The 13700-nt window shown below is 34.3% G+C and overlaps 1 protein-coding gene across 1 annotated transcript in view; it reads right to left on the reverse strand.

Moving 5' to 3' along the window:
- LOC148949896 (angiotensin-converting enzyme 2-like) overlaps window positions 1–13700 on the reverse strand; it is an 82356-nt gene that overhangs the window by 34332 nt on the left and 34324 nt on the right. Inside the window, exon 3 of the mRNA XM_089091985.1 lies at window positions 5225–5326. Within this exon, the coding sequence (XP_088948111.1) occupies window positions 5225–5326 (102 nt within the window). The remainder of the gene's footprint in view (window positions 1–5224; window positions 5327–13700) is intronic.

Raw genomic sequence — 13700 nt, forward strand, 5'->3', positions numbered from 1 at the left:
CCAGAGCCCTCAGGGCAAGGGTTGTAAGTTATGCCCTGGAGGCATATAAGGTTTTTTTTATAAAGCGTTGTCGTAGAAACTTCAAAAAGGGCTTTGATTGGAAATTAAATTTGCTAGTGCCCTTTTTAATAGTCGAAAGTAATTGGAGAGCAACTAATCCCCCTCTCCTGCCCACTTTTTCCTTAAACACATCCAATCAAAATTTTTAGATAGCCATTTTGTTCAAATTATTTGAAAGGTCTGGAAATTATACCTAAGAGGATGACATTCCCCCACAGCCCTCAGGGTAAGGGCTGTAAATTATGCCCTGGGGGCATATAAGGTTTTATTGAAAGCTCTGTCGTAGAAACTTGAAAAAGGGCTCATTTGATTGAAAATTCAAAGGGCTAGTGCCCTTTTTAAAAGTCAAAAGTGATTTGAGAGAAACTAACCCCCCCTCTCATGCCCACCTTTTCCCCAAACACATCCAATCAAAACTTTTAGATAGCCATTTTGTTCAACGTAGATTAAAGTTTTAGAAATTAGGTCTTCGAGAATGATAACCCCTCAGAGCCCTCGGGGCAAGGGTTGTAAGTAATGCCCTGGGGGCATGTAAGGTTTTTATAGATAGTGATACTGCAAAAACTTCAAAAAGGGCTCATTCGATTGGAAATTAGAAGGCCTTGTGCCCTTTTTAATAGTCGGAAGTGATTGGAGGATAAATAACACCCCTCTCACACCCACCATTTCCCCAAACACATCCAATAAAAATTTTGAGATAGCCATTTTGTTCGACGTAGTTAAGAAGTCTGGAAATTATGTTTTTGATGATGACACTCCCCCCACAGCCCTCAGGGCAAGGGTTGTAAGTTATGCCCTGGGGGCATATAAGATTTTTTTTATAGAAAGCGTTACCGTAACAACTTAAAAAGGAATCATTCGATTGGAAATTGAAATGGCTAGTGCCCTTTTTAATAGTCGAAAGTGATTGGAAGGCAACTAACCCTCCTCTCACGCCCACCATTTCCCCAAACACATCCAATCAAAATTTTGAGATAGCAATTTTGTTACGTAGCTTAAAGTTCTGGAAATCAGGTCTTTGAGGATGACACACCCCAGCCCTCAGGGTAAGGGTTGTAACTTATGCTCTGGGGGCATAAAAGGTGTTACTAGAAAGTGTTGTCTTGGAAACTCCAAAAGGGCTCATTCCATTGGAAATTGCAAGGTTTAGTGCCCTTTTTAATAGTCGAAAGTGATATGAAGGCTTGGCATTTCGGTACAGGCTTGATCGATGTCGGTACAATTTATTACTATTTTTTTTCTTTTTTTTTATTTAGACCAGAGCACTTCGTATCGAAGGAGTTGTCTTAGGAACTTCGAAAAGGGCTCATTCAATTGAAAATAGAAAGGGCTAATGCCATGTCTCTTATTCCAATCCACTCCAATTCACAAGCCTCAACTTTCCTTTTTTATGCAGGTAGGCCTGTGTGTAAATTATGTTACATAGAAAAAACAATTTTTTGGCAATAAGAAGGGTACTATCGCCCCCAGCAGTAATATGAGCCATCCTAGCCGAGTTGTTATCACGCTAGGCTTGAAATCCATTGTCCGTGAGGACAGTGGTTGGAGTCCAGGTGTCAATGGTGATTATGTTTTGAAGGGATGTCAGTGGAGTAACTCTGTAAGCTTAGACAGAGTCGACCAAGCTCAAAATGAGTTACTGAAAGAATATGGGGAAGGTAAACAGGAAGGGTGTGCGAAAGCACAGTATGACTGGCCTCCCGCTCCCCATTGCCCTTCCCGGCTGAAGGACTTGAAACGGAGATAAGTATCGCTGGTAGGGACTGCAATGTCCGATGATATATTCTTTACCTGTACCCCAGTACTCATATGACAGACATAGTCCAAAAACATTCCCAGGAATCAATAGGGATTTAACATTAATTCCTACCCTCTTCACTCTCCAAGGCTCCTTCTTTATTTATCCGAAGGTTCATGCAGAGTTAGAAAAAATTGAACATAGAAGCACATTTTTGAGGCTTCAAGACACCATACCCACATACGCCGAAACCCACTGGCCCTTCTAAATAACTGGCTTACGCGCAATCATACGCCATAGTACGTAACTCTATAAGGCTTCAAATGAAGAAATTTAGCTAACATAAGCCTTGTAATAAATTCTTATATTAACCATGTATTTTCGATATAAAATGTAAATTTTTAGGAATAAATGCATCCTCTTACGGCATTATTATCTCGGAAACTAGAAAGAGTTTAAAATGGTCCAATAGCTTGATCCTTGGGGATAACATAACCCCCAGAGCCCCTGGGGAAAGATCTGTAGGTTACGAAATATGCCCATTGTTACGTATATTATTTATTATTGGGAAGTATAAAGACATTTTGGGGGTATAGGAGTGCATTTTCTGGTGGGGGGGGATTTTCAATGGAAATAATTTGTTTGGGGAAATTTACTCTCGGGAAATTTGCGAAAATTCCTATACGAAATCCTTTTCGTTTGTCCTACTTTCTCTTGTGTTATTCAATTTAACATGTCGAAATGTTCAGATATTTTTTCGGTGGAAAATTTTCCCCGCGTTGAAATCATTTAGAGGATCTTTCCAGGGAGGGGATTATCCACTGGATAAATTCCTCATGATGAATTTTCCACAGGAGAAATCCTCCATGGAAGAACTTTTTGCGAGAGCAACAAAAGAACTAAGTACTAAAAGCGCAAAGAGCGAGGTATTAAGGAGAAGGCAACCTCACCCATATACGTAATAATTCCTGTTCGTTTTAAGTTTTGCTGTAGCTCCATACTTTCGGTTGAAAAAAACTTTGATTATAAATAGGGGCTTGAAACCTCGGCAACAAAGTATTTTGAAACGCTGAATTTAGAGGTGTAATTGTCTTCAGGATTGCAGGCCTTTTGGGGGTGTTTATTACCTTTCTTCCTAAATAGAGTAAATTTTCTCAGGATCGTAACTCATTTTGAGGTAACTTTAAAGTTAGTGAATTTTATATGTTTGGAATCGCCATAAAAAGTATATATTTTTAAAGCCTATATTGCTATCAAAACTCCTGAAATAAATAAGCAGTTAAAACAAAACAGAATTCAATACGAACTTTATAATTAAATTGTCGATCACAATCGTCTATATTCAAGTTTGTAACAGGATGGGTCCTCCTTCCCATTCACCCAAAATTGTCTAGTAAAACTATTATTAAATTGTATTGCCAATTTAGGTCCAGTTTAAAAATTATAAGCCAAGACCTTAATTATTAAGCAGAAAATCGACAAAGAATTTACGAATATTCTGTCTATTAAACATTGAAAAATATCAATTATAAACAACAAAAAATAATTTATAAAAGATATTTGCGAAAACAAAGTTCGTAAAAGAAAAATAAAGTCATGGTCGCAGCAAAAACTACAACCTAGCAAAAAGGGAACCACGGCCCTTGGAGACGCCGTACCCAGGATATTCTTTCGGAGGGAGTTTTACTCAAAGATTTTTTTTCGGGGGTGGGAGGGTTACACAAAAACCTCAAAAAACGCATACAAAATTTGTTTATATCCATTTTTGTTACATTTTTACCAGTCAATAAAATATTTCTGGAGGGGTTCAAACCCCCCTAACCCCCCCCCCCCCCCCCTCTGGATATGGCCTTGACCCTTGGTAACCAAAAAAATAAAAAATAAGTATCTCGAAAAACCACTGTCAAGTAAGGAAAAATTGTCATTTGTAGCTGATTCAGGAATGGTAACTATTATTTTGATTAATCTATAAAGTAAAATTTATTATGAAAACTGGTTTTTTAGAAGCAGCAAAAAACTCATCAAAATTGGCGTTAGATGATAATGGAAAGTGCACCGTTGAAATTGTTATGGCTGAAAATTTCAAACAGGGAATTACAGCCCCACCCACCTGGAACGACAATGAAAATCAGTTTTTTGGCATTAAAACCATTGGCGTTTCAACTTTTCTCTTTTTTTTCCCTGGGGGAGTGATCAGATCAAACAAGTCGTCATAGAAAGTTGAGAGGGGGCTTATTTGAAAGGAAATCGCCATATATTGTGCCCCTTTTCAGTAACAATTGATATCGCGCCATAGCAAAGGGGCGTTTCCTGATATTTGGTGGCAACAAACATCAAATCCCAATGTTTAAGATACCCAATAAATTCCCCTTTGTCTAAAACCTAAACAGGAGGTTTTGAGCCAGGTTTATATAATGAAGGGTTGAGGGAATGAAGGATTATAATGAAGAGAGTGAACACCTCTTCCATTTCGTTCAATTTTTCCATTTATATTTGTAAGTTTCGGATGTGGACTTGGTAAGAGGCGGGAGCGTGCAATCTGCAAGTTTAATCCTTATGAAAAATTACAGATTAAGTGCAGTTGATCCATTTTTGACACACCGCATCAAAGGGGACCTTTTCTGTCATTTAACGACACAGAACATTAATTGAGACCTAACAAAGAAGGTCAAATGCCGGGAAATGTGACTTGTAATTGGACCGATCAACTCTTCATCGTCTACTCTTCAAAACAATTTTGATGAGCATTTTAATTTGTAAAGCAGGTACACATATATGAACAATATTCATTCCGCGAAAAATGTGGCAAAAAAATAAACTTTACTACGAAGACGGGGACATGGAAGTCCCTGTTTTAGGATATTTTTCCATGGTTTAAGTTGGCTCTTTAATTTCGTTAATAAAATTTACAATAAACTTTTGATTGAATACTACGCAAAATCGACGTGCATGTAAAATTAGAATATTTGTCATTTTTATAAATTTAGATTGAACTAGGTCATTAACCTGAAAAAATGGAGAGGGATATAAAGAAATATAGAAAGAAAAAGGAGAAGAGAGCATAGCGAAAGCTGCTTTATGATTTGTCAACTATGTCCTCAACTTAATCCTCAACTGTAAGCTAGTTTATACCTAAACAGAGGCTTCGTAATGTAGATCTTTAAGTGGGAGTGTAAAAAAGTAAACTTTACTGCGAAGACGGGGACATAGAAGATGATGGCAGCACCATCCAATTTAGGATATTTTTCCATGGTTTAAGTTGGCCCTGTTTAATTTCGTTAATAAAATAAACTTTTGATTGAATACGACGCGAAATTGACACGCATGTAAAATTAGAATATTTCTCATTTTTTATAAATTTAGATTGAACTAGGTCATTAACCTGAAATATACGAAACCAAAGAAAATACCAACAAAATGCGTTACCTGATCATATCATAATCTTGATTTACATGGAAGATTGCAGTAATGTCGAGGTCTTTCATGGAGTCTCTTGTTGTAGGTGCTTTAACGCCTACAATTTCTTCTCTAAAATTAAAAATACATGTGAATTCAAAATAGTCAATTCAACAAGAGTCTTTTGTAAGTCATTCAGAAAAAAAAATTTACAATTTTTTCAATAAGAAAAGCAACAATAACCGTTAAAAGTACGTATAAAGAAAGAAGAGGGAGGGACAATTTCCTCTCAGGAGTAAAAATACAATTAATTCAAAATGCTCAATTCTACAATAGAAGCTTTCATAAATCTTTTATTTAATAAAATATATTTTTTCAATAAAAGATTTTTGCAATAATGGTCAAAATTGTGCGTATATAAAAAAATGGAGAGAGAGATAAAGAAATATAGAGAAAAAAGGAGAAGAGAGGACATAAAAGGACATATTATATAAACCGCGAAGTAAACATTTCTGTTCGCTTTAAGTCTCAACTTCGCTCTTTACCTCCTACTGAAAAAACAATATTTTTAAAAATCAATATAGTATCCAGGAGAGATTGATTTAAGAATATTTGTCATTTTTATAAATTTAGATTGAACTAGGTCATTAACCTGAAAAAATGGAGAGGGATATAAAGAAATATAGAAAGAAAAAGGAGAAGAGAGCATAGCGAAAGCTGCTTTATGATTTGTCAACTATGTCCTCAACTTAATCCTCAACTGTAAGCTAGTTTATACCTAAACAGAGGCTTCGTAATGTAGATCTTTAAGTGGGAGTGTAAAAAAGTAAACTTTACTGCGAAGACGGGGACATAGAAGATGATGGCAGCACCATCCAATTTAGGATATTTTTCCATGGTTTAAGTTGGCTAATGGTTTAAGTTGGTTTAAGTATACCTAAACAGAGGCTTCGTAATGTAGATCTTTAAGTGGGAGTGTAAGGTAATCATAGCCCTCTCATTAAAGAAATTGCTGTGTCCCTTATATTATACGAACTTGTCTATTCAATTTGTTTTATACGTATGCTGCTAAATCCTAGAGACATAATCCAATATGATATTTTCTAGGATATAGCTCTTCCTTGCAAGTTACTTTTCCATAGAAACATTCGACAAAAACATTCACAGGAATGAGAAAACGTTTCTAGGATAGAAACAAAAACAATATAGTTTGCAGAGATCGCCTATGCATAGCTAATTAATCTATGCTATTTAACAAGCTATTAAAAATTGATGCAACTTAGAAGTTTAAATAACAATTAATAGATAACATTAGAAAATTAGTTAGTGCTCAGATGTAAGTTACATTCTATTCTAAGTAGATATGGGGTAAATAAAATAATATGGGAAATACATATAAACGTAAAATAAAGATGATTCCTATGTTTAACCTGGTTTATGATTCTTTGAGGAAATGAACTTACGCCAAACATGATAAACGATTGAAAATTGTGTCTCAAAAATGTAGTCTTCTTCAAAAATACAATGACTAGATTAAGAAAAAGTAAAATTCCATGCAGTTTAATAATCAATTTACGTGTTTGACAATTTAATAATTAATTTATACAATTTTTTAATTTTATATTTACTGTTTATACTATTTAAAAATTTAATAATTAATTAATTATCTTAAAAATTAATTACTGTTCAAACTTCTAGGAATTTTTTTCCCTTTCAGTGTATTTGTAGCAATTGATATAGTTCATCAGTTTACTATACAATATTTTCATTAATGATTTTTTCCTTTAAATGTATTCCTGCTGCCTATATACATAAAAATAGTTTACTAGATTCAAATTTCAACCTAGGGTATTTAATAAATTTTAGTACATACAAATGATGTTTTAACTTTTCGCTGGGTTTGAGGGGTGACAACAATTTTTTGTAGAATAATTTCTCTATTTGACATATATGAGACAATTCATTGATTTCAGTGCTTCAAAAAGACCTATTTCCTCCACTTCTTCCTAAATTTTGAATCCATTTAATTCATTCACTAAAAAAAACACAAAAGGTTAAACAAAACTACCAGCTCAAGAAATCTATTTCGTTTGTGGTAAACTTCCATATGCTATTTTAGCCTTTTGAGGTGTATGAGGAGTGGCAACACCACCCATATTTTAGTAATTTACGTCCGTTTTAAGTTTTTGATTTTGTTAATTTTGATTTCTGTTCGTTTTAACTTTCATTTATTATTTCAAAGCAACTGCTGCTCATTTTCGATTTAATACCTTGTATAAGCAGCATCTGTTCTTTATTTTTGGTTACGAAACTTTCTTTTTCTTCACCTCAGTTTCTTTTTTATTAAGTGAGAATGTGTTGTTTATTTTATTTAATTATTTGTGATTGTTAAAAAATAAAAGTTGAAGTTTTATAATAGTAGTTACCTATTAATGGATCACATGACACACATATCCCATCGATTCCTGGTCCCGGAACTTTTTTAAGCTACTGGATATTAGGCAAATGCTTAGTAGGCTATTTTTTCTTCAAGGTTTTTTTTTCTTCGAGATCATTTTTTTAATCTTTTTTTTTCGAGATGCTTTCCCTCGGGACCTTCTCCAAGACGTTATTCTAATGTTTACTTATGCAAATTTAAATATAGATGCTTTCAGGATCCACGACATTTGTTTTTATAGGGCTTATGCGAGGGCTTGTTATGGTCCAAGAAGTCTCATGGATACAAACACCGGATATTTCCCGTTACTTGGCCTACACAATGGTTTGTTTTGGTCCAAGAAGCCTCATGGATACAAACACCGGATATTTCCCTTTACTTGGTATACGCGAGGGTTTGTTCTGGTCCAAGAAGCCTCGTAGATACAAACACCAAATACTTCCCGTTATTAATTAAAAAAAAATTCCATAAAATATGTTTTTCAAAGAAAATTAAAGAACCCCATTAAACCAAAAATGAGCAAAAATAAAATAAAAAAATCTACCAAGCGTGAAACTACCACAGATCAGCATCGATAAATAAATGAAACCCAAAACGAACAGAAATTACAATAAATAACCGAGTGAAACTCAAAACGAGCAGAAATTAACATGAGCAGGGCTCAAAACCCCTATGCCATCCCAAGGCCAGAACATAATTTGCACTTTACTGAAAAAAAATAAATGTTTTTACTTTTATAACTTTAATAAATCAAATAATATTAACATTTTGATTACTAAATATTAGTATGTATATTAAACTGACAATACACATTCATTTGTATTTTTTTCAGTAAAGTGCAAATTATATTCTAACCTTGGGATGGTATATTGGTTTTGCATATGGGTTTGGCCGGGGGGGGGGGTTGCCCCCCCCTCCGCTGAAATATTCGTCGGACTCGTAGAAACGTAACAAAAATAGCTATAAACAAATTTATTATGCTTTTTTGTGTTTTTTTATACCCGGCCCCAGCTCCCCAAAAAATCATTTTATATAATACTCCCTAAAAAATCCTGTATACGACCGGGGTAACAAGCACCTATGCGCAATAGCACCTGTGTCTTGGAGAATGCCCTGAGGGAGGGCATCCCCAGACGCCTTATCAATTTTTGAGGTTTACTAAGATAGTGTTTTTACAGACAGGGGTTGCCAACTTAACTAGTGTCTTGGAGAACACCTTGAAAAAAACAAATCGTGGGTAAAGGTCTTGAAAAACATCTTGAAACCACTTGAAAAAACGCAGTGAAGAAAAAAAATCTTGTAAAATGTCTTGAAGAAAAAAATCTTGAAAACCTTCTTTAAACGTCTTGAAAAAAACATTTCAAAAAATCTATTTAAAAATGTCTTGAAGAAAAATGTTTTGAAGGAAAAGGTCTTGAACAAAAAATCTTGAAAAACGTCTTGAAAAACATCTGGAAAAATGTCTTAAAGGAGAAAATCTTTAAAAAAGTCTTTAAAAACATATTAAAATGTCGTGAAAAATGTCTTTAAAAATGTCTTGAAGAAAACTACCCTACTAAACATATGCCAAATATCCAGTAGCTTAAGTAAACAATAGACTAGTGTTTTGGAGAACGCCTTGAGGACTTTCCATGATTCCCAGAAGCATTACGAATTTTTGAGGGGGTAATAAGATCATTTCTTATATATGCAGGGGTTCCCAACTTGACTAACATCTCGAAAAATGCCTTGAGGCAAGAAACCTTGAGAAAACGTCTTCAAACGTCTTGAAAATCATCTTTAAGAAAATGTCTTGAAATAAAATGTCTCGAGAAACATCTTGAAGCGTCTTGAAAAAAACGTCTTGAGAAATGTCTTGAAAAAAAATGTCTTGAAGACAAATGTCTCATGTCTAGAAAAAATTTACGTCATCTACGTTTAAATTTGCATAAGTAAACATTAGACAAACGCCTCCGGAAGTCCTGTGAATTTTTGAGCGGGTACTAAGATCATTTTTTTACATTTTGGGGTTCTCCACTTAACTAGCGTCTTGAAAAATGCCTTGAGGGTTTTTCGTACCTGGCTTGTAGGTTTTTAGACACTTAACTTAGCATAAAACCTACGTCATATACATTTAAATTTTCATAAGTAAACAATAACATCCACTAAATTATGAAGTAACAAACACCTGTGCGCAAAAGACCAAATAAACAATAAAACCAGCGTCTTGGAGAAGGCACTTAGGGAAGGAACCTCCTATTAGCCTGCAGTGAAGTTTAAAGTCCTGCACATAAACAAACCCTTGGGTAAGCCAAGTAAAGGGAAATATCCGGTGCTTGAGTCTATGAGACTTCTTGGACCAAAACAAGCCCTTGCGTAAGCCCTACCAGACCAAATGGCATTGACCCTCAAAACTACATCATATACATATAAATTTACATAAATAAACATTAGACTAACATCTTGGAGAAGGTCCCGAGGGAAAAGATCTCGAGGAAAAATTCTTGAAAAAAAACATCTCGAAGAGATAAATCTTGAAAAAAACATCTCGAAGAAAGAAAATCTTGAAGAAAAATAGCATACTAAGAATTTTCCTAATATCCAGTAGCTTAAAAAAGCTCCGTTATCGAGATTCGAAGGGATATGTGTGTCATGGGAACCAATAATAGGCAACAACTTACAATGAAATGAATTTGCATGTTTCACTTTACTTAAGGCCAACGAATTGTACTGAGGTGGATAATATTTTTTGCAGCATGAAGTCAAGTTCAGCTGGAGCTGATACATTAAATCTAAAGATAACAAAATATATTCTAGCAACAATTTTTGAAGATTTCATTGGATTGATTAAATGTTTCTTTAAAGGTGGCATATTCCCTCATTGTTTTAAGACAGAGATTATTCAAGGGAGGCAAGAGGACTAGTGTGTCAAATTATAGACCCATTTCAGTTTCGTCTCTATTAAGTAGTATAATTGAAAAGTTTATTAATAATAGACTTTATGCACATCTTGAGGAATTTAATATATTAGACCCTAATCAGTTTGGTTTTAGGAAAGAAATAAATACGGGACAGGCAATAGCATATTTAACTTGTTGCATAAATTAAGTTCTTGATAAAGGTTACCGAGTTGCATCATTTGTTTTAGAAATCGTTAAAGGTTTCGATACAACGGATTATTCTATACTTGTTGAAAAGCTACGAAGGTATGGAGTTAATGTGAGATTTCCGAATGTGATAACTAGTTTCCTTTCTGGTCCTTTGCAAAGAATAAAAATACAATTTCTTAAACCACTTTGGCCTGCCATAATATAAAGAAAGAAAACCATCAAAAATCGTTTTTTTTTTTAAGGGCAAACAAGAATACTGAAAAAACACACAAACCGAATATTTCGAGAGAACAACCGACTCATTGCTTATTTCATTGCTGGTTCATTTTGTTTTGAGGGAATGAAATTTTTTTCTTCTATTTCTCAGTTGTTTACTAGTATCCGTCAATGGCGGTTCTAGTTTTGTCGATTTTGTGCAAATCGCGGATATTGGCGAATGACTCGCCTTATAGTTGTTAGGTATTTGGTTTTAATTCTTATAACTCTTGGCTTTTATTGAATGTTATTTATCTTTAAATTTTTGTTTTTTCATTGTTTTTTGTTTTTGTTTTTTTTTCATATTGATTTTCTGCGTTTCTTTTGTTGGTTTTTTCTTCGACATTTTCATCGAATATACTACTTTGTTCGCGCTGAAGAAGAGAGGCGGTTATACACTATTTTGTTGTTTTTTTCAGTGTTCCCGTTTGGCATTAAACACCCCCATTTTGATCGATCCCTTTCTTTAGAATAAAAATATCTGGCTCAATTTCTCAACCATTGCTAATTAGATGTGGTGTACCCCAAGGGTCTATTTTAGAGCCTTTATTATTTTTGATTTATGTTAATGATCTTTCTTCTTCTCTTCAGCCACTTGTGAATAAGGTTTCAGACTTTACCAATAAAGAGTATAATGTTTCTCTCCTGTTGTTTGCTGATGACACAGCTCTAATTGTCTGTGCGAAAACGACTGAATTATTAGTTACTTTATTGTCTAACACTATTCAAAAGATATTTATCTGGATGAGGTGCAATAAGATCGCTATTAATTACAATAAGTCAAATTTTGTAGTTTTTGGATGGTCTGGTAATCGTTATCTATGGATATGTTCAATTGAAGCTAGGGGCATTGCAATATGGAGGACTTCAAGTGTTCGATACCTTGGTATTATTGTTGATGAATCACTCTCATTTAAAGATAATATTGTGAAAGTTTCAAGTATATTAGAAAAAATGTAGCCATAATCCGTAAATTTAGGCACTGTTTTCCAAACGAAATAATCCGTATATTATATTTTAGTTTAATTCGCCCCTATATTTTGTATTGTAGTTCAATGTGATTGGGAACTTTCTCCTCAATCTTTCGTCTTTGCTTTTCTGATAACGCTTGGTATGTACCTTTAGTCCTAGTTTTGCAAAATATTGTTATTATTATAATTCTTGCTTATTTAAGCCCTTCTGAACCGTGTCGAGAAGGTTATGTTAAGTTGAAAATACTCCCAGCGGCTGCTCTCCGTGACTTTTATGCTGGGGTTTTTATATATTAAATAAAAAAAACAAGTTTTTTAAACAGAAAGTAAGGAGCGACATTAAAACTTAAAATGAACAGAAATTATTCCGTATATGAAAGGGACTGTCCCCTCCTCAACGCCTCGCTCCTTACGCTAAAGTTTTTTATTGTTTTAAAAAATGAAGTTATGAGACAGAGTCAAACTTTAGCATAAAGAACGAGGCGTTGAGGAGGGGAGAGTCCCTTTCATATACGGAATAATTTCTGTTCGTTTTAAGTTTTAATGTCGCTCCTTACTTTCAGTTTAAAAAACTTTTTTTTTATTTAATTTTTGAACGTTTTTGAGTAAATGCAGGTTTTGATCTTGGCTCACCGTACATGAATAATTAAAACAAAATTTTCATATTAATTTACTTTTATTTAGTTAAATGGCTTTCTCGAAACTTGTTTAGTTTTATTTGCGAACGTTTTTATTAGTAATAAATATACATAATTTACGAATTAACTTACGTGACGAACTTCTATATTCATATATTTTTAATATGTTTATTATGGGGTTCGCTCTCTAGTCAATACCTTGCTCTTTAAGTTAAAGTTCAAATTTTGTTCCAATTCTTTAAAAATGACCGCTTAATCGCAAAGGCCACTAATTAGAATAAATAGCTCTTATGAAAATACTAAAAAAATCTTTGCCTCAAAGAGCGAGGTATCGACTAGGGGGTGAACCCTATCATATATGTAATATTTTCTGTTCGTTTAATGTTTCGATATTGCTGCTGTTGCAGTTGGAAAGCTCGTTTTTTATATATTTAATTTCTTATCTTTTTTTAAATAATGCTGGGAAGTCCGGCGTCCCCTTCATAGCAATGTCCCTTCCCCCATGAAAACTTCCTTCATGGAAAGATCCTCCCATATAACCCCCGACCCACCCACCCCCCCACTACCAGGAAAAATCTCCCCTGAAAACGTCTGTATACTTCGAAATAACCAATACTATATGTTAACATTGGGTAAAGTTCATAACTTTCAGCCCTCCCCCGGGAACTTCGGGGGATCAAGTAATCCTAAAAGATATACTTATAATATTTTCGAACATGCTGAACAGAATGGCTATCTCAAAATTTTGATCAGGTGACTTTGGGAAAAAAAATGAGCGTGGGAGGGGGTCTAGTTGCCCTCCATTTTTTCGGTCACTTAAAAAGGGCACTAGAACTTTTAATTTCCATTCCATTGAGCCCTCCCACGATATTCTAGTACAACTGGGTCGATACGATCACCCCTGGGGAAAAAAAAAAACAAACAAATAAACACGCACCCGTGATCTTTCTTCCGGCAAAAAATGCAAAATTCCACATTTTTGTAGATGGGAGCTTGAAACCTCTACAATAGGGTTCTCTGGTACGTGGAATATGATGGTGTGATTTTCATTAAGGTGCTATAACTTTTAGGTGATCTTTCTCCATTTTTTTGAAAATCAGCCAAATTTTCTCAAGC

Source organism: Artemia sp. Qi Xiang Cuo, chromosome 7 (assembly GCF_049724085.1).
Source record: "Artemia sp. Qi Xiang Cuo chromosome 7, ASM4972408v1, whole genome shotgun sequence".
In the NCBI taxonomy this organism is placed as follows: Eukaryota; Metazoa; Arthropoda; class Branchiopoda; order Anostraca; family Artemiidae; genus Artemia; species Artemia sp. Qi Xiang Cuo.